The sequence below is a fragment of the Phragmites australis genome, chromosome 19 (assembly GCF_958298935.1).
Source record: "Phragmites australis chromosome 19, lpPhrAust1.1, whole genome shotgun sequence".
Classification (NCBI taxonomy): Eukaryota; Viridiplantae; Streptophyta; class Magnoliopsida; order Poales; family Poaceae; genus Phragmites; species Phragmites australis.
The window spans coordinates 19,482,788-19,508,290 of record NC_084939.1 but is presented as its reverse complement, the minus strand read 5'-3'; the positions used below and the strand labels follow the sequence as shown (position 1 = coordinate 19,508,290).

Sequence of the window (25,503 nt, the reverse complement as noted above, 5' to 3'; positions counted from 1 at the left end):
TGGCGGAGTCTCACTCGGAGACTCCAGCCATGAACAGAATACCGGAGTATCCATGCTAACCCGGAAACTCCAGGTTAGGCAAACAAGGCTTACCCGAGACTCTCTGGCGGAGTCTCACCCGGAGACTCCGGCCATGAACAGAACACCGGAGTATCCAGGCTAACCCAGAGACTCCGGGTTAAGCAAACAAGGCTTACCCGAGACTCTCTGGCGGAGTCTCACTCGGAGACTTCAGACACAAACAGAACCCTGGAGTATTCAGGCTAACCTGGAGACTCCGAGTTGAGTTTCTTAGACTCAAACCGAGACTCTTTAGCGGAGTTTCACTCGGAGACTCCGGCTGACTGAACAGAGTCCGAAGTATCGGGTTCACCCGGAGACTCTAGGCTTAGACAACAAAAACTATTTCCCGGTGTCCGTGAGTGATTTTGTCTCCCATCTTTTGGTTTTAAAAGAATCGAGTAGTTCTTGAGCTTTTTGGAGCACAAATAGAGTTTTGGACAAATTTGAGCTATATAGTCATTTTGCTAGTTCATGAGTGAGTTCTAGGACCCTTGGACTATCCCTAACATGTACCCTTTAGGCTTGGAGAAGATCACAACTCGAATCGACCAAAAACCCACTCGAGAACAGCTTTTTTGGGCTGACCCGGATACTCCAGCCTCACCCGGATACTCCGGGTTCTGCAAAAATTGTCTGTCGAATTGTGTTCAAAATTTGTTAGGGTTTAGGGTGCAAGATGGGTTTATAATCCTTTGGATAAGGCATATACACATTTATGTAGCATAGATTTGTAAAGTGAGTCGAATTGGTCGCGAGAAAATTTGTGGAAAACTTAAATCTGCCTCACCCGCATAATCCAGGTAAACCCGGAGACTCCGGGTAATTGCGTTAATGATTAACCGAGAGCCACTCCCAAAGCCTCACCCGGAGTGTCCGACACAGCCCGGATAGTCCGGACCAGCCCAGATAGTCCGGACCAGCCCGGAGGTTCCGGGTTAAGTTAGAAAAGTTGCTAACCGAGCACCTTCACCAGAGGATGACCCAGATACTCCGGATTCACCTGGATACTCTGGGGTAGTAAAAAAAAAAGGCTGCAACTGAGCACCTCTTCCGCAGGTTCACCCAGATGGTCGGGATCCGAATACTCTGGACCAACCCGGATACTTCGGGTGACTGTTATTTTTCAGATTTCGTTTAGATCGTTTAGTATTGCATTGATTCGCATATCTTGTACTTCTAGCATGTTGTTAAGAATTGTGGCATACCTTGTTGCATACATTCATGCTCATCATTGCACGCGTTCTTGTTTAGTGAACAAGGAGCCGGAGCATGACGCGGTTGCAGTTGAAGACGATGCCAACCTACCGGATTTCTGCGAGTGTTGTTTGGGTAATTTTAGGCAGTCACTAGAGTAGCAAGACAAACAACTAAGCATATTGCACCTTTGTTCAATTGAATGAAGTCTAAATTTGATAAACCATGCTTATGTATGTTTGCATGTGTCGAGTCGAGATCGGATACAAATGGGTAGATCATATGTTGAATGCATTACTTGTACCTTGAATTGTTGTTCATCCTTTCCTTATCGCCTTGAGTATGTTGTTGGTCTCTAGATTACAAGTTAAATCAAAATGCTTAGCAAAACATAGGTCATTTGGTAGAAGTCGAGCAGTGAATTGTTTCATCATTCGCGAGCATAGGCGTTATTTACTTTCATAATGATCACAATGTTGGATATGGGTTGATGACTTGTGAGTATGAGACGAGATGTGGGCGGTGCTAGGGGTGTTATCTGCTCTGGAGGAACGTCCTGGGGGCAGGCCGGGAGAGGATCCCGAACACCGTAGACCGCTTGCGTCGTTTAAGCACCGATCGTCAGTGTAGTCGGCTTTAGCACTTACCTTACTCACCACATGCCGATCTAATGGGAAGGCAAGCCAAATACCTATGTAGCTATGATCATTTGGGGGTGAACATTGACGATGTGAGTGGGCGGGCTTGTAAGAGGTGCTAGTTTGCTCCGGGAGTAGTTCTAGTACCTCCGCGCTGAGCGATGCCTGATCCAAATGGTTGGGGCTTATTGGGAAAGGTTGACATGAGTACCCCCTTGTATGGATCTGTGTGGTCATGCAAGCCGTATGGTCCTCAAGTCGTGTGGGTCCCGGAGTATCTCCTGCAGGATGTAAAAACATTTCAAAATACCGCGCTCTCGGTCATGAGCATGCTTCTGTCCATCTGCATCGGTTGTAGAGTTTTTGCTTGTGGTTGATGGTTGGATGTGTGGGAGATGGTTGAGTTGATCTTTGTTACTCATATGTTCTTATGGTTCCAGTTATTTATGTTCAGTTGGTTATGACAGGGTAGATTTATGTTTTGTTGGTTAAGTTAGTTGCTCACACATATGTGTCCAGGTTACTAACCGCTTATGTTTAACTTAACCATGGGGCTTTTCTTTGCTAATGTCTCAATGCATAATCCTTAGAGTCGAGCTATGTATATGTCCTCTATATGGTTTAAGTCTTGCGAGTATCGTCGTACTTATGCCTGCGTTTTCAGGTTCTGCTGGTGAGGAAGAGCCGGTGTTTGGCTACTTCGTGCCTGCCGATCAGGGTGGTGGGCAAGAGTAGTGCATCCTACTCTCGGAGGTCATGCTTTTGAGGTGGAGCCTAAGAGCATGTGGCTCCACTTTCTTTTATTGTATAGGTTTATGTTTTCGCTGCATAGATGTTGTTACTGTTTGATGTAAATTGTTGGAAATAGTTGCATGTTAAAGTCTTCTAATATAAATGTTAATCACTTGCTCTTTCTTAAGCTATGTTGTGATGCTAAATGTTGGAAGGCATGTGTTCCGATCTTGGGTACAAAATATGTGTCGGGACTATTGGGATGATATTCTGGTTAATCATCGAGGTTATGATTATGAATAATGATCCTCCTGGTGATTAATTAGAATATTATTTGGATGATTCTTCACAGCGTGGTATGTTTTGTTGGTTAAGTTAGTTGCTCACACATATGTGTCCAGGTTGCTAACCGCTTATGTTTGACTTAACCATGTGGCTTTTCCTTGCTAATGGCTCAATGCATAATCCTTGGAGTCGAGCTATGTATATGTGCTCTATATGGTTTAAGTCTTGCGAGTACCTTCGTACTTATGCCTGTGTTTTCAGATGCTGCTGGTGAGGAAGAGCTGATGTTTGGCTATTTCGTGCCTGTCGATCAGGGTGGTAGGCAAGAGTAGTGCATCCTACTCTCGGAGGTCGTGCTTTTGGGGTAGAGCCTAAGGGCATGTGGCTCCACTCTCTTTTGTTGTATAGGTTTATGTTTTCGCTGCGTAGATGTTGTTACCTTTTGATGTAAATTGTTGGAAATGGTTGCATGTTAAAGACTTATAATATAAATATTAATTACTTGCTCTTTCTTAAGCTATGTTATGATACTAAATGTTGGAAGGCATGTGTTTCGATCTTGGTCACAAAACACGTGCCGGGACTACCAAGATGATATTCTGGTTAATCATTGAGGTTGTGATTATGAATAATGATCCTCCTGGTGATTAATTAGAATATTATTTGGACGGTTCCTCACAGCGTGGTATCAGAACTTGGTTTAATTAAGTAGCCTAAACATAATTAGAATGTTGTTTAGTAAGTGGTTAACTTCACTAAGCAACTCACTAAAATTTCTTTTGTGCATCTTCTTGCCAATATGTATGAACCTGCTATATTCTGCCATTAAGTATAACATATGTAGTTGTGATGCTTGATAGGGTGAGATGCATTTGAGAAAGATATGTGTAGTTCAGATGCGAGCATACTTTCATGTTTCATTGCTCATTTTGCATCATGCTTTTGAACATGCATTTTCATCAGTATATAGTATACGGATCCAAGTAAGTGAGATCCGACATAGTAAAGTAGCATCAGTTGGAATTTGATTTTTCACCTATGTCAGAATTTAACCTTCGCCTTTCTTTCTTCTCATCGTCACAATCGGATGAGAACCCGTGGTAGTTTGGGAGATCTTCCTGAGGGTTCTAATGAGAATAACCCACCTCCACCGCCGAGCATGGCGAAGGTGCTTATGCAAATCGAGCAAAACCGTCAAGCTCAGATGGCGCTTCTCGAAGCTCTCGTGCGTAACACAGCCCCTCATGGAGGAGGTGGGGCCGGGCGCCGAGATGACTTCTTGGATTTTCTGCGAACTCAGCCGCCTACCTTCATGCGTGTTGAGGACCCGCTCGACACTGACCATTGGCTTTGCACCATCAAGCAGAAACTCGCTCTCCTTCGGTACGAGGACCATGAGAAGGCGCTCTTCACCGCTTATCAGCTCCAAGGCCCGGCGGGAGCGTGGTGGTCCAACTACTTGGCCAGGCACGCTGCCAATTATCGGGTGTCTTGGGCAGAGTTTCGCCAGGCATACCAGGATTTCCATATTCCTAAGGGCCTTATAGAGATTAAAAGAAGGGAATTCATGGACCTCAAGCTAGGAAGTAGATCAGTGATGGAGTACACGCAAGTGTTCAACCACCTTGCACAGTATGCTTAGGATGAGGTCAACACCGACGAGAGGAAGCAATACTGCTTTGTAAACGGCTTCAACTCCAAGATGCAAGATCGGTTGTCAGCGCATGAGTTCGCCGACTTTAACAAGTTGGTGAGCACCTAACTCATGGTGGAGTTCAAGCTGAAGAACCACCAAGAAGAGATGAAGCGCAAGAGGGGTCTGTCGCCTTCCATGGGCGGGAACTCTCAATGCGCCCGCACTGAGAGTCAGCCTCCACCATCTCACGTGTCGGCACCGACTGCTCCATGGCCGATGTGGATGGTGCGGCGCTCGTCTTTCTCCGCTCCACAAGGGCAGCCTGCAAGACCCATTGGTTCTCAAGTGAGCATGACAAGTGGCCCCGACGACCCATGCTACAACTACGGCCGTGTCGGCCACTATGCTCGGGATTGCCCATATCCGAAGCCGGGAGCCGTGGTGATCGCTCCAAGGCCACCACCTGCTCAGTCTGCATCGCAGTCTTCTCAGGCTACCCACATCCCCAAGCGTGGCTGAGCGCACCACACCACCGCTGAAGAAGTTCACGAGGGTGACAACGTGCTGATGGGTAGGTTGCTTATGCATTCAAATTCTGTCGTTGCTCCTGCAGTCGTTCTTTTCGATTCTGGAGCTTCTCACTATTTCGTAGCGACGAGTTATACACGGCGGCACGGGTTGAGAATCAGTACCACCCCTACACCTTATCTTATAGATGCACCCGGAGCTAAGGTTCTTATTAAGCAATACGTGTCCAACGCATCAGTGATTATCAACGAGATACCTTTCTATGCCAATTTGTTAGTGATGGACTCAAAGGGGATAAACGTCGTATTGGGGATGAATTGGCTTATAAAGAATGAAGTTGTCATGGATTGTGCTCAGCGGACCATCACCCTTAATGGTCCGTCCGGCACCCGAATTCATCCGAAGCTCAAGGCCGTTGATCCTTGGCTTTACACTCTAAAGGCTATCCCCACCACGGATCTGTTGAGTAATTCTGTGGTGTGTGAATTCCCAGATGTCTTTTCGGATGAGTTGCCAGGGATGCCACCCACCGCGCCGTGGAATTCTCTATTGACCTTGTGCCCGGAGCGGCCCCAGTTTCAATGAAGTCGTATAAGATGTCGTCAGTTGAGCTAGCTAAGTTGAAGAAACAGATTCAGGAGTTGTTGTCGAAGGGTTTCATACGTCCGAGCTCCTCACCTTGGGGATGCTCGGCACTCTTTGTGAAGAAGAAGGATGACACTTTGTGGATGTGTGTTGATTACCGTCCTTGAATGAGGTCACGGTCAAGAACAAGTACCTGCTTCCTAGGATGAATATCCTGTTTGACCAGCTAACCGGTGCCCGAGTTTTCTCGAAGATTGACTTGAGACTGGGCTATCATCAAATCAAGGTCCGACCGGAGGATATTCCAAAGACGGCTTTCTCGATTCGTTATGGTCTTTATGAGTTTACCGTCATATCCTTTGGCTTGACGAATGCCCCGGCGTTCTTCATGTACTTGATGAACACGATATTCATGGAAGAACTCGATAAGTTTGTCATGGTTTTCATCAACGACATTCTTATATACTCCAAGACTGAAGAAGAACAATCCGAACACCTCCGTGTTGTTCTTGGCCGACTCTGAGATCACCAACTCTATGCCAAGTTTAGCAAATACGAGTTTTGGCTCAAGGAGGTTGCTTTCCTAGGTCATGTCTTGTCAGAGAACTGTGTTGCAATTGACCCAAGTAAGGTGAAGGATGTACTCAACTGGGTTCAGCCCAAGAATGTCACTGAAATCCGGAGTTTTCTCGGACTCACAGGTTATTACAGCTGGTTCATTGATAATTTCTCCAGAATTGCCAAGCCAATGACCGAGTTGTTGAAGCAAGGTAACGTGTTTGAGTGGTCAAGTGAATGTGAGTCAGCTTTCCAGACCTTGAAGAAGCTGCTCACGACTGCTCCCGTTCTTGCTCAGTCTGATGTGGGCAAGAGCTTTGAGGTCTATTGTGATGCTTCCTGCATGGGCCTCGGATGTGTCCTTATGCAAGAGGGCAATTTTGTCACTTATGCCTCCCACCAATTGAAGCGCCACGAGGAGAACTACCCAACACATGACTTAGAGCTTACCGCAGTGGTGCACGCTCTAAAGATCTGGCACCATTACCTAATGGGCAACTTGTGCCATATCTACACAGATCATAAAAGTCTCAAATATATCTTCACTCAGGCGGATTTGAATGTGAGGCAACGAAGGTGGCTCGAGTTGATCAAAGATAATGAGCTGGAAGTTCATTATCATCCCGGTAAGACGAATGTGGTCGCCGATGCTTTGAGCCGAAGGGCTCATTATCATTGTCTTAGAGTCGAGCCCAGGAATGCCACACTTTGTGATGATTTCCGCTGGCTTGGACTTGAAATGGTTTCGGATGGTTTTCTCGCCAATCTAGAGATCAAATCCACTCTTCTGGATGATATCAAGGCAGCTCAGAAGGGTGATAAGGGCATCGCCAGAATTCGGGAGAAAATAAAGATCAACAAGGCTGTGTGCTTTTTTGAAGATGACCAGGGAATTCTGTTGTTCGGGAACCGTTTAGTGATTCCAAAGGTTGAGGCACTAAGGAAGAAGATACTGGATGAGGTTCATGACTCGTTGCTATCCATTCATCCAGGGAGCACAAAAATGTATCAAGACCTCAAGCCACAGTTTTGGTGGACTCGCATGAAGCGGAAAATCGCTCGATATGTTGTTGAGTGTGATGTCTGCCGAAAGGTGAAGGCCGAGCATCTCAAGCTAGCTGGTACACTTCAACCTTTAACTATTCCCTCCTGGAAGTGGGAGGAGATCGGCATGGATTTCATTACTAGATTGCTGAAGACCTCGCATGGCTATGACTTGATTTGGGTCATTGTGGATCGGTTGACGAAGTCCACTCACTTCTTGGCCGTCAAGACCACATTTTTGGCCAAGCAATATGCAGAGCTATACCTCACTCGGATTGTTTGCCTCCACAGGATTCTGAAGAAGATCATTTCTGATTGAGGCACTCAGTTCACTTCTCATTTTTGGAGGAGCCATCATGAAGCTATGGAGACCGAGCTCTTCCATAGCACCATATATCATCCTCAAACCGACAGTTAAACTGAGAGGGTGAATCAGATTCTGGAGGACATGCTTCGGGCTAGTGTTCTCACTTATGGGAAGAGATGGGACATTTGCTTGACATTTGCCAAGTTCTCATATAATAATAGCTTCCAAATGAGCAATGAAATATCGCCATTTGAAGCTCTATATGGCCGACGATGCCGAACGTGTTGAATTGGTTCGAATCCGACGAAAGGGCTTTTCTAGGCCCGGATTTGGTCAAAGAGGCCAAAGAGCATGTTCTAGCTATTCAAAAGTGCCTTCTCACGGCATAATCATGGCAGAAGAGCTATGCGGATCACCACCGCTGAGACCTCGAGGTCTCAATTGGAGATTATGTGTATCTCAAGGTTTCGCCTCTCAAAGGCGTCTAATGTTTCCAAGTTCGAGGCAAGCTAGCGCCTCGCTATGTGGGGCCTTTTCAAATTGTTGGCCAGCGTGGAGATGTAGCCTATCAATTGGACTTGCCACCGTCTCTCTCCGTCGTGCATGATGTGTTCCACGTGTCGCAACTGAAGAAGTGCCTCCAAGTTCCAACCGAGGTCGTTGATGTTGCACCTCAAGAGTTGGAGCCGGATCTTACATATTGTGAGTGACCGATCCAGATATTGGATGTAGCGGAATGCAAAACTCGGTATCATTCCATAAAATTCATCAAAGTCCAATAGAGCAACCACAACGAAGATGAGGCAACTTGGGAGCGTGAGGATAAAGTCTGCTCTGAGTATCTTGAGCTTTTTGAGAACTTGTAAGCGTTGTGTAAATTTTGCACAATTATAATCTCTTGCATGTCTATGCTTATCACTATGTTGAATAAAAATATTTCATTAGGTTCCGTATCTCACCACGTGATATCTCTCATAGCGTGGTTCCTAGACTCATCGTCCTCTCCCCGACTCGTACCGAATCTCGGGACGAGATTCTTCTTAAGGGGGGGAGGTTTGTCACTTCCTAAAATCCATAATTACATAATTAAGCATAAATCTGCTTCTTAAGCATTATGTTTAATTTTGTGTGATTTTATTTTTTAACTATAAAGTAATTTATTTAAAATCATTTGGATAAGAAAAAGAAATTTGGGAGAGAAAAGAATAGAAATCGCATTAGAAATGCCTCCTTTCTTTAACATGTGGGCCCCACAAGTGGCCCCACCATCCCAACCACCAAAAGGGGCAGCACCACCTGCTCCCTCTCTCTCCTCCCTCACTCCCCACGCCTCCCATTCAGCAGCACAACAACTGCAGCAGCTTCCTCTCACTCCCCTCTCAAGCTCTCTCTCCCTTTCTCCCAAAATCCGACCTCAAAAGAAGGATTTGAGGAAAGCATGTGGTATCTATGCATTCTCTAGCTCATGAGCTACTCATCTATCCAATTCATTTTCGTTTTCATGGAAGAATCGAGTAGTTCTTCAAGTTCTTGAGCTTTTTGGAGAAAAAATAGAGTTTTGGACAAATTTGAGCTATAGAGTTATGTTGCTAGTTGATGAGTGAGTTCTAGGACCCTTGGACTATCCTTAACATGTTCCCTTTAGGCTTGGAGAAGATCGCAACTCGAATCGACCAAAAATCCACTCGAGAACAGCTTTTCTGGGCTGACCCGGATACTCCGGCCTCACCCGGATACTCCGGGTTCAGCAGAAATTGTCCGTCGAATTGTGTTCAAAATTTGTTAGGGTTTAGGGTGCAAGATGGGTTTAGAATCCTTTGGATAGGGCATATACACGTTTGTGTAGCATAGATTTGTAAAGTGAGTCGAATTGATCGAGAGAAAATTTATGGAAAAAACTAAATCTGCCTCACCCGGATAATCCGGGTAAACCCGGAGACTCCGGATAATTGCATTACGATTAACCTAGAGCCTCTCCCAAAACCTCACCCGGAGTGTCCGGCACAGTCCGGATAGTCCGAACCAGCCCAGATAGTCCGAACCAGCCAGGAGGTTCCGGGTTAAGTTAGAAAAGTGGCTAACTGAGCACCTTCACCGGAGGATGACCTGGATACTCCGGATTCACTTGGATACTCCGGGCAAGTCAAATAAAAAGGGGGGTAACCGAGCGCCTCTTCCGGAGGTTCATCCGGAGGGTCCGGACCCGGATACTCTGGACCAACCTGAATACTCCGGGTGGTTGTTATTTTTCAGATTTCATTTAGATCGTTTAGTATTGCATTGATTCGCATGCCTTGTACTTCTAGCATGTTGTTAAGCATTGTGGCATACCTTGTTGCATTCATTCATATTCATCATTGTACGCGTTCTTGTTTAGTGAACAAGGAGCTGGAGCGTGACGTGATTGTAGTTGAAGACGACGCCAACCTACCAGATTTCTACGAGTGTTGTTTGGGTAATTTTAGGTAGTCACCGGAGCAACAAGGCAAGCAACTAAGCTATTGCACCTTTGTTCAATTGAATGAAGTCTAAAATTGATAAACTATGCTTATGTATGTTTGCATGTGTCAAGTCGAGATCGGGTACAAATGGGTAGATCCTATGTTGAATGCATTACTTGTACCTTGAATTGTTGTTCATCCTTTCCTTATCGCCTTGAGTATGTTGTTGGTGTCTAGATTACAAGTTAAATCGAAATGCTTAGCAATGCATAGGTCATTCGGTAGAAGTCAAGTGGTGAATTGTTTCATCGTTCGCGAGCATAGGCGTTATTTACTTTCATAATGATCACAATGTTGGATATGGATTGATGACTGGTGAGTATGAGACGAGATGTGGGCGGTGCTAGGGGTGTTATCTGCTCCGGAGGAAAGTCCTAGGGGCAGGCCGGGAGAGGATCCCAGACGCCGTAGACCGCTTGCGTAGTTTAAGCACCGATCGCCGGTGTAGTTGGCTTTAGCACTTACCTTACTCACCACTTGCCGATCTAATGGTAAGGCGAGCCGAATACCTCTGTAGCTGTGATCATTTGGGCGTGAACATCGATGGTGTGAGCGGGCAGGCTTGTAAGAGGTGCTATTTTGCTCTGGGAGTAGTTCTAGTACCTCCGTGTCAAGCGATGCATGATCAAAATGGTTAGGGCTTATTATGAAAGGTTGATATGAGTACCCCCTTGTATGGATCTGTGTGGTCATGCAAGTCGTATGGTCCTCAAGTCATGTGGGTCTAGGAGTATCCCCCTGCAGGGTGTAAAAACATTTTGAAATACCGTGCTCTCGGTCATGAGGATGCTTCTGTCCATCTGCATCGGTCGTAGAGTTTTCGCTTGTGGTTGATGGTTGGATGTGTGGGAGATGGTTGATTTGATCTTTGCTACTTATATGTTCTTATGGTTCCAGTTATTTATGTTCAGTTGGTTATGGCAAGGTAGATCTATATTTTGTTGGTTAAGTTAGTTGCTCACACATATATGTTCAGGTTGCTAACCACTTATGTTTAACTTAACCATGTGTATTTTCCTTGCTAATAGCTTAATGCATAATCCTTGGAGTCAAGCTATGTATATGTGCTCTATATGGTTTAAGTCTTGCGAGTACTTTCGTACTCATGCCTGTGTTTTCAGGTGCTGCCGGTGAGGAAGAGCCGGTGTTTGGCTACTTCGTGCCTGCCAATCAGGGTGGCGGGCAACAGTAGTGCATCCTACTCTCGGAAGTCATGCTTTTGGGTTAGATCCTAAAGGCATGTGGCTCCACTCTCTTTTGTTGTATAGATTTATGTTTCTGCTGCGTAGATATTGTTACCTTTTGATGTAAATTGTTGGAAATGGTTGCATGTTAAAGACTTGTAATATAAATGTTAATTACTTGCTCTTTCTTAAGCTATGTTATGATGCTAAATGTTGGAAGGCATGTGTTCCGATCTTAGGCACAAAACACGTGCCGGGACTACTGGGATAATATTCTAGTTAAACATCGAGGTTGTGATTATGAATAATGATCCTCCTGGTGATTAATTAGAATATTATTTGGACGGTTCCTCACAATTAATCCCTTAATTGTTTGTCATCAATAAGCCAAAACCCACATAGGGGACCTAGATGCACTTTCAATTCCTCCAGTCCTCCCACAGTTTTGAGACCAAACCACGGAACCTTAGCACGCTTCTCAAAATGTGACTAACCACCACTTGCTTTTACCTAAAGCAAACGCTCTGATTATGATGTGTGTCCTCCGTCTTGTGATCTTGATCGTCGACAAGTCTTTTATGCTCTCTTGGGCCACCTATCACTTGCACTGGCATCCCCTTCGCTTGACTTTATCAACACGCCATCTTCATCCTCTGTTTCATGCTTTGCTTGACCTTCATGTGTAAAGCTAGGATCACCTTTGACTCTGTCCGACCCTCCTTGATCATCCGACACTAAGCACCTGCTTAGCTCCGATCACCTGCCATTGACTGCCAAGTTGTATCCATCACCTGCACACCTTGAAACAAGCAAACATATTTCTCCAGACTCCAAAACATCTAATGTCCATCACCGGATAATTCAGTATGTGCCAATCCACCGAACCATCCTTCTGCAACCTCTCTGTAACAAAAGGTCCATTGCATTCTCTGGTGTTCACAGTCTCAGCACCGAACTATCTGACGTATATAATCAAACTTGGCGCCAAAAATCTCCTCTCTATAGAAAATACTCTGGCGCTCTCAAAGTCCATCATTAGACCATCCGGTGTTTGCTTTCATTTCTGCTTCAACACTGGAATGCTCCGGTGATACCCTCCCATGTAGCCACCATATTCACTGGACTTTCTGGTGCATTGATCCCCAATTTTGTCCGAAAAATTGCTCTCTGCAAGAAATAGTCTTACGAGTACACACTGCCCACACCGGAACTTTCGGTGAACACCGGAACATCCGGTGTATGTAATTTTCTATGTACAGAGAAGAATTCGTCAATTCCAAACACTGCCAACTCGAGTTAGACATGAACAAGAATAAGCATCCACAAACAATGCTAACCAAGTTAAAGACACATCAATTGTTGTCAATGCCTCATCACATGTAAACCAAGGCACTTCTCCAATTAGTTTCTCAAGCTAAATCCTCAAATGCCATAAAACCATTGTCGTAGTGCGTTTGCGGTTGGCAAGCAATTGGCACGACACTACTTTGCTACAATTTTACAATCGCAATTTGGCACACTGTTTACGTGCAAGATCGTCACAAATTTAATTTCTCCTAAAAAAGTACTTCCTCCGATTGCAAATGTAGGTCGTTTTAGACTTGTGCACAAGGATTAAGAAAGTAGATTAAATGACCTTGTTGCCCTTCATTTATTCTACATTAGAAAAGATAACTCATTCATTTGTGAGAGAAGTAGCATTTATTAAATAAGGGCAAGACGGGAACAAAAGAGAAACAAATGCATAGAAGTTCGAGAATGACTTATATTTAGAGAATAGTTGAGGAGGCTAAAACGACCTACATTTGCAACCAGAGGGAGTAGTAAAATATGAAATCCTCATAAAAGAAGTCTGCAAAAATTTGGCTCACCATTAAAGATCATGTTTTTTTTGGAGAATTTGCACTTGGCCTCACGTCGTTGGGCTTGGGATGGCCTCCAGTATCTGTGGAAGGGCTAAGCGCCCCTCATCGGTTGCTGGTGTGCCCCCAGCAGCAGTCGCGCTGGCCAAAGGGAGAAGGCTGGCGAGGCGAGGGTATCAGAGTGGGGGTGGTGGCAACAAGGAGGAGAGATGGATGAGGCCTGAGGGTGCGAGAGGGCCTTTGGTGGTGGTGGTGATCGCCGGAGGGAGCAAGAGTTTGGAGCAACGGTTACTATTGGCTAGCTTGCAAAGGGAAAATAGAGGAAGAGTACTGCTTGGGGTTCTAGCCGTTTGATCAATCATGTGCAATGAAAATGATCCTATTAGGTTATGGTTGTGATTTTGGTAATTAATGATAATATAGTCATTGAGACTAATATGTTTGTCAAGAATATATGTTATTAGGTCTCATGGATGCAATACATGAAGAAACCACTGAAGCTGGGATAAAGTTCGAACTCAATTGGATAAATCACAAGAAGAATGACCTCACCGGATGGTCCGGTGCTTAGAACTTTGTACACACCGGAGTATTCCTCCCGGGTGTTTTGTATTCATCGGATGGTTCGATGCTCAGAAGGCTATACACACCGGAGTGTTTTTACTCAAAAGAGGAAAATAAGACCTCACTGAATGGTTCGGTGATCAGAGTACTACACACCGGATGCCTACACCGGGGCATTTAATAGAACATTGGATTTTTTTTTTCAAGAGTTGGAAATCAACACAACGGATGGTCTGGTGGTGAAGAAGCTAACACACCGAAGTGTTTTCCAGGAAGATGTCAAAGCAGATGAAGGTCAACACATCGGAAGGTCTGATGATCAAAGGGTTTACACACCGGACTAATTGCATAGAGAAGAAGTGGATCGGCTTGGCGCTTGACAACACACCAGATAGTCTGATGACGGAAGTGAAGGATACACTGGACAATCCGGTGTTCATAATGTATCTCAGTGGAGTTCCAACGGCTAGTATCCACTGATGTACACACTGGATGGTTCGGTGATTATACCTCTGTTGTCACCGGATCATCCTGTATTCACAGTAAAGTTGAGCTATTGGAGCAACACCTAGTTGGCGGGTTGGAGGCTATAAATATCCACCCACTCGGTCATTTGAAGGGGCTAGAGTCTAGTGAACCTCATACACACCTGAGAAGATATCCAATCCATCCAAGTGCTTAAAGTGTTCATCCAAGACGATTAAACAAACTATTAGAGAGTGATTAGTGCTTATAGGCCTAGAGAGAAGTGTTGCTAGGTGCTGCAACTTAGAGAGTGGATCAAGGAGTGATCCAACTATGTACCGAGAGGTATGCCAGCGCCTTAGAGTCTCGGTGACTTGCTAATAACTTGTTGACCCTTCAACTTGGTGTGGAGCGGCGACAAGAAGATTGTGTGGGGATACAGATGGCTTTGTCTTTGTGACTAAAGTTCTGAAGTGAAGACGGTGCACAAGTGACCAAAAGAGATGTTAGTGATGAGATTTTATCTTGGTGACTTGATGGCTCATTGTGCTTGAGACCTTATCTTGGTGACTTGATATCTTAAGTACCGTAACCGGAAGAGACTTAACGATTGTGAGCATATCCTCTGTGGAGATCCAACATAGACTAGGAGTGATTTTTGTGCCACCGATACCACGGGATAAAAATCTCTTATGTCGAGTTTATCTCTCTACTTTATTTATATTTCTGCATTTATATATTTGCACTTTACCATGCTAAAATAGGTTGCAATCATCTTGAACGGTAGAATAGATATACTAGATAAATCTAGAGTATATTTAGATAAAAATTAAAATAAATTTATCATATAAATTTTTTAAAACCATTAATTTTAAATATCATAATTCACCTTCTCTTAATATCGTCATTCCTCACATCACGAATGGTCCGTACCATTGTCAGGACTCAGTAGATCTCCCCTCAAGACTGGATCTATGTATATTTAGTACCGTAAAACCTTGAAAATAGGGTTTTGAATTTTTAGAAAGGCATGAATGTGCTTGTGAAATTCGAGTTCACAATTGTGTGAACTTCCTAGACAAATCAGAGTAAGTATCCTAGTTGTAGAAGAGTTCTCGTTCACATCTATATTAAACATACATACATATATATATATATATGTGGAGAGTGGGACACCTATTGTTAAGAGGCCATCAGCCTTGGCGGACCATGCAAAAAGTTGGCGGACCATTTGGCTATCAACGTTTCGCACCCACGTGTTGGCGTGAGAATGAACTGAGAAAGCCGACACAGCCTAGGTGAGCCAATAATGGGCGTCCATCCAATCGAGTATCGTGAACTCAGTCAACGCCAATTTTTTGACACGACAGCTCCGGCCTTCAATCCAAACGAGCCCTACATCTTTTGTGACTCTGTCCACCTTTAATATTTGTTTTTGTTCTCGCATATCTTTGCTGTTTTACAACAGAACAATGAATTTTGGTTTGAATTTGTTTGCGGTACACGGTTTTTATTGATACCCGGGGTAAAAACGAAACTGTGTATCGAAACTTCACCGGATTCAACTCCACTGTGGAGAGTTACTCCCATGCTCCGTGCTGGGAGCCTTAAAATTCATCTGCCCAGGGATTAAACCCGGAGCTTTCGAATACTTCTTGAGCCAATTGACCACTCGGACCGTTGGTAGTTCGCAAGTTACATCTAATTCAGGAAATGTATGTGGATTTTGCATTTCAATCAAATACATGCGGTTCAAATGGGCCCTAAATTAAGATAAAAAGGAGATTTCAAGCTCAGCTGCCATTGTTGCAGCAAAATACATCTAAGGTATCAGTATTTGCCATCCCATAGACGGACATGTATTTTAGGATTTGCCATCCCATAGAACTCATCGAATGCAAGATCTTTTCCTTTATGGAGTGCGAATCAATTTGGCATCTTAACGACGATGAATGAATTACTTAAGCAGCATATCTTAGGCACAAATTCAAGCAGCAGTCCTATCAGAGATCAGAATGAAAAGGTTTCTTCCCCCTCTTGATAATTTACACTTGTGGCACATTCAGACTCACATTTTCCCGGTAACATCAAACACAGCAGCACATCAGGTTGCACCGCACCCCATGCACGCAGCTGGCGACACGACGGCGGTCCTCACAGGCTGGGCGTCCTCTCGGCGGCGCCGGAGATGACGGTGAGCAGGTTGTTGCCGAATGGGTCGCTGAGGTGCTTGGCAAGGTTCTCGACGGGCCCCTCGCCGGTGACGTAGGCCTGGATGAAGAAGGCGAACATGGAGAACATGGCCAGCCGGCCGTTCTTGATCTCCTTCACCTTGAGAATCGCAGCCTGGTCGGGGTCGCTGGCCAGACCCAGCGGGTCGAAGGGGCCGCCAGGGTGCAACCTGTCCTCTAGGTCGAGCCCGTTGATGATTCGGTAGTACTCGGCGCCGCCGACGAGGATGACCTCGGCGACGACGGCGACGACCAGGTTGATGGGGATGCTATTGCCAAAGTAGTTGAGGGTGTTGCCGTCCAGAAGCAGGGCGCCGGTCTGCATTAAGGTCACACCATGCATGAGCTGAGACTTCTAGAGTACGCACAATAAAGTGTTTAAGGAGGTGTTTAGAAAAAAAACCGGTTTTTTTCTCCATTACACTAGCACAGTTGGTTAGCATAAACAATACTAGTTGCTTATAGCTAGGTGTTTAAGGAAAAGAGTATTAAACACCTACATAAAAATTATAGTTTTCAATACTAATAAAGACTAAATATATTTAAATATAGTTAACTATCTTGTTAACATTAATATAAACAACGATGATTAAGTAAGCACCTTACCTGTGCTACTACAGTTGAGAAAAAACCCGATTTTTTTTATAAGCACTCGATTGTACATGCTCTTAGACGGAGGGCATAATGCTTATTTAAGCACCACTAACAAGATAGCTAACTATGTTTAAGTATTTTTTAGTTTTGATTTGTATTAAAAATTATAATTTTTATGTAGATACTTAACATACTTTTTTTTAAGCACGTAGCATTGTTCATGCTCTCAGATATTGCTATACCTACTACCGAAATCTGTGTGAAACTGTGTTTCATTTTATTTCCTTTAGTGCAATGCTACATAGTTATTCTGAGTATTTGAGAAAAAAAAGTACTTCTAAAATCAGAACATTCTGAGAGCTGATGATCAGGACCTTGAACCAGACGGCCTCGGGGCCGCAGTTGGCGCCGAACTTGTTGCAAGCCTCGGGGATGACGGCGCCGGCGGCACCGAGCATGGCCCACCTGGCATGGATCAGCTCGTAGGCCTGATACCTGCAAGGTGATGGTAGGTAGTATAAGATTTTGCTGCTTTATTTGTAGGCGAGATTATAATGATCAAGTTCATCAATATGGTCAGGCACTGCAGGTCGTGTGTCTGCGATAGAGATCACTCACTTGGCGAAGTCCTCTGGCTTCTTGCCCAGGCCAAAAGGATCGTAGCCATAGCTGCAAGTTGGAAGGGCAAAATTGTTCAGTACAGACGAATTCACTTCATGTTCGGAAGCAAATCATTTCAATGCAAATACAAGAGGGACAAACAGTACCCGTAGCTTAACTCCGTGAACAGTACCCGAGAACAGCAACCCTATGCACAATATTTTGTAAACAGTAATCTCGTAGTGAATCCGTGTGAACAGTAAATTATTACTGCAGGATAATGTTCATCTAGGCTCATAGCACTCTTCGGTAAGCCGGAGGAACTGATTCCAAATACAAGTAGAACCAACGATGGCCTTAATAGTTGAAGAGAGAACTCTTTGGAAGTGTGAGAAAGCTAGATTTGTTCAAACTTCAAGTGCTAGTGAGCGCTTGAGAGATGACTGTGCTTTCAGGACGAATTTAACAAACAGCCCATGGAAAGTCTGAATTTCACCACCAAACTGCTTTTACACACACAAGAAAAACGCATTCTCATTTCTTTCTTCTTTTTTTGTAGTCTAAGATATGCTGTCTATTGTTTAAACCAACTAGTAGTACTTAACCTGATTTCAACAAACTACCAACTGAAATATAAATTTTTGGAAACAAACATAGACCAATATGGAGAGCAAAATGGAGGCTTATGACTTACTCTCCAGGAACCTCTCCGGTGAGGTACTCCGGCACCTCCGAGCGGTCCAAGAGACCCTCCGGCAGGTAGATCCTCCTGTCAGGGCCTAACAAGACACAGAACAAGAGACATTTGCTGCATAAGAAGATGCCAAATAAAAGGGAACCCTGAAGCCGATTAGGGTCCTAAAGTTGAGCAGTCTCAGCAGTAATGTTCCGGTCTATACTCACCATACCACTTGGCGAGCTCGTCGCCGATGTCCGGGCCCGAGGACGACACCGCGGCGGGCTTTGCCTTCTGGGCGGGCTTCTTGCTGAACAGGGAGACGATCTTCTGCGCCCCCGCGGTGGGCGCTGCGGTGGCGTAGCGGGAGGAGCCGGCGAAGTCGAGCCGGGTGCCGAGCATCTTGGATGGAGCGAGCGCCGCCATTGCCGCAGACCCACAGCTCAGAGGGAAGATCTGCAGCAGGGGAGGGCTGATGGGCGCTTGTGGAGGGAAAGGTGAGCTGGTTTAAATGGATGGAAATGAGGATTCGAGGATGCGGTGGGCCCAGCCAAGATTTGGTCACGGGGGCTGCCATTGGCTGAGCGCCCAGGAGGGCTATCTGTTGCTTGGGTCTGATTGGGCAGGCTGTGCTGACTTGGCAGATCAGGGTGCTGATGTGGCAACTTTAGAGCCTCCTGTGGCTGTTCAGTAAGGACCCAATGGTCCAAACATGATAGATAGAGGGAGCACCAACCAGAGGGAGAGAGAGGGCCAAGAGCCCAAGACAACAATTCCAAGCCGCACTGATACCAAGAGGGTGATGAACACACCAGAGTTCATCTGAAGCACATAGCATCATTTCATCCTAAAATTTAACTTCTGGGATGCGCACCCCAGTAACAGGATTATCCAGCAATATTTCATGCAACTAATATAACGACCAGAAATCATTGGTGGCCTCGTTTCACGATCCTACTTAAATACAAACCTACACACCGATGAGCAAGAGAGAGTCTGCATTCTAGAACTAAGTGCTACTCCAGTTCAAGGTAAACCTTGCTTTTAATCTTCACTTGATAGTTGATACACAGTTCAAGACAGCTAATGGCAACGATAATGCAGTGGTGCACCTCAACGCCATTTCTCAATCCCTTTTGATGTTGCCGTCACAAGCTTCTTGGTGTTTATAACCAACTCGTCGAACAAAGCAGCAACAGTGTCCCTGGAAATAGAGAAGAGGAAGAAACGATGAGCAATATTGCACAACAGTAGGATAATATTTTACTAGCTAATTGGTTTAAGTTTTGTTCAGACTTCAGAACATGCTGAAAAACGATTGACGAGCAAAAGAAAAAATAGGCCGGGACCAAACAAATCTCATGTTATTTTATGGCAACAGACTTAGCTATGTCTTTGAATAGAAGAACTGGAGTTTTTCTTGGTGAAAAAACAACAATATTGAAACTAATTGGGTGCAGCTTGGATGTTCAAGTCCTCATCAAAAAAAAGGGGAAAAAATGGATGTTCAAGATTTTGAAGAGAACACTAAGAGTTCCATACCGCTTCTTCCAGATATAGAATAATACCATGAGTGCATGACAGTAGAATGTAGATTAGCTAGGAAGTTCCTATTATTGTTATTTTCGTGCAAGTGGTCATTGTTACTATAAATCCATACAACCATACCCCAGGCATCACTTAAAAAGTTAGAATATCTCGGTGCTTTGCTGTTAACAACCGATAGCAACAGTGCTGTGAAGAATCTGCACTAGTCTTCTGAAAACTGGTCAATTCATTGACTACGCTGCAGGACTTTTCTAGGCAATTTACACCAAATTAGGCAGGTTTTTTATGGATGATTTTCTATCGCATTAGCTTTTTGCGCAATGCACATAAAAACACTACTCTATAAAATTAAGTGATGTAACATCATTTCTACGAGTTTCTTTAGGTTTGGAGTAGATAGTTCCCCTAGACCTTTTTGTTTTGAAGTCTTCAGGTGGTTGATACTTTGTTGTATATACTACATACTCCCCATACAGAAATAGTATGAAATTTTGGAGAAGATGCAGTCAAAATTGCCAAACTTTAGCTATTGATAAGAGCAAATATATATAATGACCAAATGGCCACAATAATAATAGAAATACTACTCAAAGTTTATGCCCTTTTAGAATCGCATTTATACTCTTCCCCTTTCTTCCCCACGTTATTCTCTCCCCCTCTGTTAGGTGATAAAATTACTGCTCACGAACGGTACTGTAGCGAAATGCGGTACTGTAGCCCATGACCATATAAGATTAGTTAGATTGGTTGTTAGAGATAAGTTAGTAGTTTAAATCAGATAAGAGTTAGAGATAAGTTAGAGTTGAGTTTAAGTTAGGACATTGTAGGCTGGCCAGCTGGCTATATATACACGATCAATCACCTATAGTTCTAGTCCCCTTCTCTTCCCTATAGTTCTAAGTCTCTTCAATCTACAATCCAATTCCTCTCAGAGCAGCCAACGCTACTCGACTATTCTTTCGGCAGTGTTTACCCTAACACCCTCCCTTCACCTGCAACCAAACCCATTCCCCACACCCCTTCCTGCAAAAAAAAAAGTAATAAAAAGAATCTCCCTCTCCTTGCTGTTGGATCTGATTCTCCCCCTCCTCCACAACCAAAGCCAAGGATAAAAGGAGTGCCTGAATGGAACCGGTTGTACAATTGGCAGCTCCATGGTAGAGGACCAGTGGTGGCCTATGGAAGAATGTGCAGTAACTGCATGGCCACATTGCCCTGCCGGCCGCTGCAAAGGATGTTCTTGGCGAAGATACCCCAGGATAAGTAGATCCTTTAGGCAGCAATGGCACCTGAGTTTGCAAAGCTTTGCAGTTTGGCCTACCAGTGAAGGCAGACCATTCCTCATTTCTCTCTCCTCCTTCAATCATGGCGGGCTACCACATCCATATTAAATGAAAAGAAAAATGTGGACAAGCAGCTGTGGAAGACATGTATAGCCAGGAACGAAAAGAGAAGATAAAGCCGAGAGATGGGTAAGCAGGGATAGTTCTGGAGTTTCTGGGGGGGAAAAGACTAGGAGTGGTATATCACTAAACATAAAAAGGTTCAATGGTATTTGCAAAAGCGTGAATCATTGGGAAACTAGGTACAACACACTACAATCATGCAAGAAAAAGAACTATTCTTGCAGACTTAAGGCCCATGCTGCATGTGAAGAAAACTATTTACAGTGCACAAGGTAACACCATGAATTAAAAAATCTGCAGGAACAAATACCATCAAATATTTTTCCTATGTTCACATTATACTTACGTAGGCAGATGTGGAGCTTCCTGGAACACTTTGCCAACATTAGTGTATCTTTTGTTTTCGTCATATGCGATTCCTTTGCCCAAACCATAACCGAATCCAATTCCTACACCACATCCAGCTCCAACTCCAAAGCCTAACGTTAATCCAGGAAAACCATAGCCTAATCCGGCACCTACAATAATCAAACAACCATGGGAAAAAATGAGTATGCAGGCATACAGCATTCATGAAAAAAAAAATTATGTAAACATCCCTCTCTCTCTCATACCAGGGATTGGGGGGGGGGGGGGGGGGTTGTTATTAAGGGCAAAATAGGTAAAGATATTTACACAAGAACACAACACTTCACCATGATTCTGCTTTATGTGAAGGGCCCTAGAGCTCCTATTTTTTTCGCCACTCTAGATACATATTTAATTTTGAGAAATGTTTTGTGCATATCCATGTTTTGTTATTAAGTGCAATGAGACTCAGTTAATAGGTAAAAACATTCTGTACAGGTATGAATTTCTGGATTTCATGATCCTCAAGACCCTATTTATCTTAACCCTTTGCATAAGCCAAGTTGACCCTTAATCCCCTCCATATTTCAATTTAACAAAGTCATTGTATCATTCACACAGGCTTCCGGATCTTTAGCTGTAATCTCACTTGGTGTTATGTCAAGCTCTCCTTTGTCTGGTGTACACCCTCCCTCCCTCCCTCACCCTCACCTTCTATGCCAAATGAGCTTATCGATAGGTACATAATAATATTCCATAGAGATGGATTTCTGGAGTTTATGATCCTGGAGACCATATTTATCTTTAATTGTTAACACAAAGCCAAGTGGTTCTTTCGTCTACTCAAAATTTAAACTTGAATAGAAAATTCATTTTTACCCTTCACAACGTCTTTCAGTTCTTTTAGTTAGCAAAAGTGGGACATGTGATCTCTCAGATCATGTCTCATATTTTGTCAAAACTAAAGTGGCAGCTTTGTAATTAAATCACTCAATTATCAGAAAGCTAACAAACTCAATAATCACTATTAAATTGATCAGACAACATATTATGTGATAGCATAACATATTGATATGTTTCTGCTCATATGCATATGTATAACATGGAAATAATGCGAGTGCCAAACAATAAATGGTCTGAGACAGCAAACTTGAAGTGGTAGAAGCAATATATGGTTACACAGTTTTAAAATATGTGCTGAAACAGAAAATTAAGGAAATAATAAAGCCGAACTCCAGGAGTCATGGCCTGCTTTTTTATTTGGAAGCAACACTAGTCTTAATTCACATCTTGTTATGAAATATATTCTTCTAACAAGAAGGAAAAAGAAATAACTAGAAACCACATCTTGTTCGGCAACATAAGCTCCTAACACTAAGAAGGAAAAAAAAACTAGGAATGCTTGTTGTCTCAGATATTTGAATCCACTGTTCAAATATGCAACCATGTAATTATTGTTCTATGAGGCAGTCACCTATGGCATTGGTGCCACCCCACTGCCCGCCTAGTGCATAGCACTTTTAAGAACACAGGCTACACAGCATATAATGCGAAGAAATTGGAGCCAGCACTTAACGAAAATGTAATGTCTTTTCTTCCCCTAGCCCCGTCCTTCCATCATAGCTTATCCAGAATAAGATGTTTCAACTTATCCTGTGAACATTAACCAAAAAAAAAAAAAATCTGAAACTTTGGCTATAGGCTCATCAAATATTCTTGTAAGGTTCCCAAATGATAACTTCAATCCTCCTCTCTAATGTTGCAGCAACGTGTAGCTAAAATAACCTTAGCTGAACCTACAGAAACTGAAAATTACTATATCCTGCAAGTCTAATAGTAGCATACTAATAATCTACTAAGCGTATTCCTGCAACCAATCATCTTCTAAGCATAATGCTTATGTACCTCAACATGTAAAATGGGAATCATTTGAACAGTGAACTAGAATTGTTGCCAATTCAGGCAACAGGGAAACAATAAACCTCTCACTAAGAAATTAATCTACGCAGATCAGCAAGTCCCCAAATCCACCCGTAGGCTCTGAGGAAACCCGTCTTTTTGAACAATTGCGAGTTGGGGAGAACCCTATCATTACTTAAACCCCAACCTGGCAACCAGACTGACTCGAAGTCCCACAATCTGAGCAAGCAAATCGCTAGCAAATTGCAAGCCTCTGAACGAGAGGGTATAGAACAACCAACCGAACAATCAAATGGATACATTTTCGTTTTAAAAAAAACCTAAATGGATACATTTTCGTTTTTTAAAAAAATGGATACAAATTATACCGAAGCTCACCTACCACAGCACACCGAATCAATCAGCCCGTAAGGAGCAGAGAGGAATGCAGATGGTTCATGGAAACAATAACCGACCAAGAATTTTACAATAAGAAGGCGAGGAAATAGGGGAGGGGGTTATACCGCCGAAGAATCCGACGCCAGCGCCGGCGCCGCACCCGATGCCGAGGCCGAAGGCGGGGCCGAGCTTGCCGAGCTCCTTGGAGGTGAGCTCCGGCAGCCTCCACAGGAGCCCCTTGTGATCTCCTCGGCCTCCCTGCTTCTTCCCCATCGCCTTGCCCTCGCGTCTGGCTGGCTGTGTTCCGCCTGCCCCCTCGTGTTTCTCGTGGATGGTGCTCTCGTGCGAGCCGGGCCGGGCCTCCTCTTTCACGGCGTGTTAAGAAGGCCTTGGGCCCGGGCCGGGCCTCCTCTGCATTCAAGTCGGATATTTTCACGGCATGTAAAGAAGGCCTTGGGCCCGGGCCTCCTCTGCTTTCACGGTCATACGCAAAAGATGAGATTTTTATTTTCTATATTTTTTAAATAAAAAATTGCAAATATATGTGTTCGTATTGAAAAATTATAGATCTAGGCTACTGTCACATGTTGAAAAGGTAATATGGACCTATCGTCCTTACAACAGGCGAGGTCAATATGGCCTGCCAGTGTGAACAATCCTTGCTATGTGTTGCATGTTCAATGGGTGGCATGACATATCACCCTTCCAAAGCGCGACATGTTCCTTTTTTTAAAGAGATGAAAGTAGGACACATTGTAAATTAGAATTGTTGCGGATTAATCGGGTGAGGAGAGTAAAAACTGACAATTTGATTCACAAAGTTAAACGCCTACGACGAATACAAAGTTCGTGGTACATGGTTGTAAATTTTACAATACCGGAAATAAAACATCAGTTCTACTGTATGGACCACGGCTCTCTCACATGCCGCTTCACGCTTCTCGTCTTCCTAGCAATGTATGAGAGTTTGACGTCTTTGAAGTAATTTCTCACGCCTCCGAAGTTCAGCCTCCCTCCTCATTAAAATGCCATCCCGAAGATGACATTTGTCCTCTCGCCTTTGAAGGTCCTCAGCCTACCGCTTGCGTTCCTGTTCTCGCAGCTGGCATTCTTGTTGCCACGCACAACACATCTCTTATTTCTGTCGTGCTTTCTCCATCATAATCTCGTACTCTCGTTTTGTTTCGGCCTCTCTAATCCATCCTCCATTGAACGGTGGCCTAACCACATCGATCTATTCCTAGAAGCAATAAGGTTGTTCAACAAGTAAATGTTGCATTATGAGTGTAGTTCACAATATGGATTTTGTAGGTGTGTAAGAGTGGGAAAGAGGATCATACCATGAAATCGAAGTCAAGTTCAGAACACATGAAGAATCTCCTATCAAAGATCTCCCCCTCGAAGGACATCGGCATCTGTGCTCATTCACCACAAGCACAACGGATGCTCACGCCAGTGTGACACTCCAAAGGGATGGGTCCTCCAGAAATCTATGGCACCCTGATAATATATAACATTAGTAAATAATTAAATGGAACATAAATTTATAATAAGTCAATAACAAGTATACATTACAATAGAAACTTAAAATAACACAATATTACAATACTAACATTATTCATTACATCGTAAGTCATTGCAACATGAAAATAATAA

The 25,503-nt window shown here is 43.9% G+C and overlaps 2 protein-coding genes across 3 annotated transcripts; both read right to left on the bottom strand.

The window, feature by feature from the left end:
• Positions 1-16,076: 16,076 nt before the first annotated feature.
• Positions 16,077-18,747, bottom strand: LOC133900101 (chlorophyll a-b binding protein CP26, chloroplastic-like). Of its 2 annotated transcripts, none has more exons than XM_062341223.1 (5): positions 18,475-18,747; positions 18,266-18,350; positions 17,590-17,640; positions 17,346-17,466; positions 16,077-16,729 (listed from the first exon to the last, which is right to left on the bottom strand). In XM_062341223.1, the coding sequence occupies exons 1-5, from the start codon at positions 18,671-18,673 to the stop codon at positions 16,301-16,303; spliced, it is 885 nt and encodes a 294-aa protein (XP_062197207.1). In that variant the 5' UTR covers positions 18,674-18,747; the 3' UTR covers positions 16,077-16,300. The 2 variants fall into 2 exon arrangements, with proteins under 2 accessions (XP_062197207.1, XP_062197209.1); XM_062341225.1 differs by having other exon boundaries at positions 16,077-16,696; positions 18,475-18,746.
• Positions 18,748-19,064: 317 nt separating this feature from the next.
• Positions 19,065-24,198, bottom strand: LOC133900102 (uncharacterized). The gene is made up of 3 exons (XM_062341226.1): positions 23,973-24,198; positions 21,548-21,719; positions 19,065-19,451 (listed from the first exon to the last, which is right to left on the bottom strand). The coding sequence occupies exons 1-3, from the start codon at positions 24,118-24,120 to the stop codon at positions 19,361-19,363; spliced, it is 411 nt and encodes a 136-aa protein (XP_062197210.1). The 5' UTR covers positions 24,121-24,198; the 3' UTR covers positions 19,065-19,360.
• Between the last annotated feature and the right edge of the window lie 1,305 nt (positions 24,199-25,503).

Coding starts and splice junctions, on each gene's coding strand:
- LOC133900101 (XM_062341223.1), bottom strand. CDS start 18,673: ATGGCGGCGCTCGCTCCATCCAAGATGCTCGGCACCCGGCTCGACTTC. Junction 18,351..18,474: donor CGAGCTCGCCAAGTGGTATG/GTGAGTATAGAC, acceptor GTGTCTTGTTAG/GCCCTGACAGGAGGATCTAC. Junction 17,467..17,589: donor AAGCCAGAGGACTTCGCCAA/GTGAGTGATCTC, acceptor ATCACCTTGCAG/GTATCAGGCCTACGAGCTGA.
- LOC133900102 (XM_062341226.1), bottom strand. CDS start 24,120: ATGGGGAAGAAGCAGGGAGGCCGAGGAGATCACAAGGGGCTCCTGTGG. Junction 21,720..23,972: donor TGGCGTCGGATTCTTCGGCG/GTATAACCCCCT, acceptor TGATTATTGTAG/GTGCCGGATTAGGCTATGGT. Junction 19,452..21,547: donor GAAGCTCCACATCTGCCTAC/GTAAGTATAATG, acceptor CTCTATTTCCAG/GGACACTGTTGCTGCTTTGT.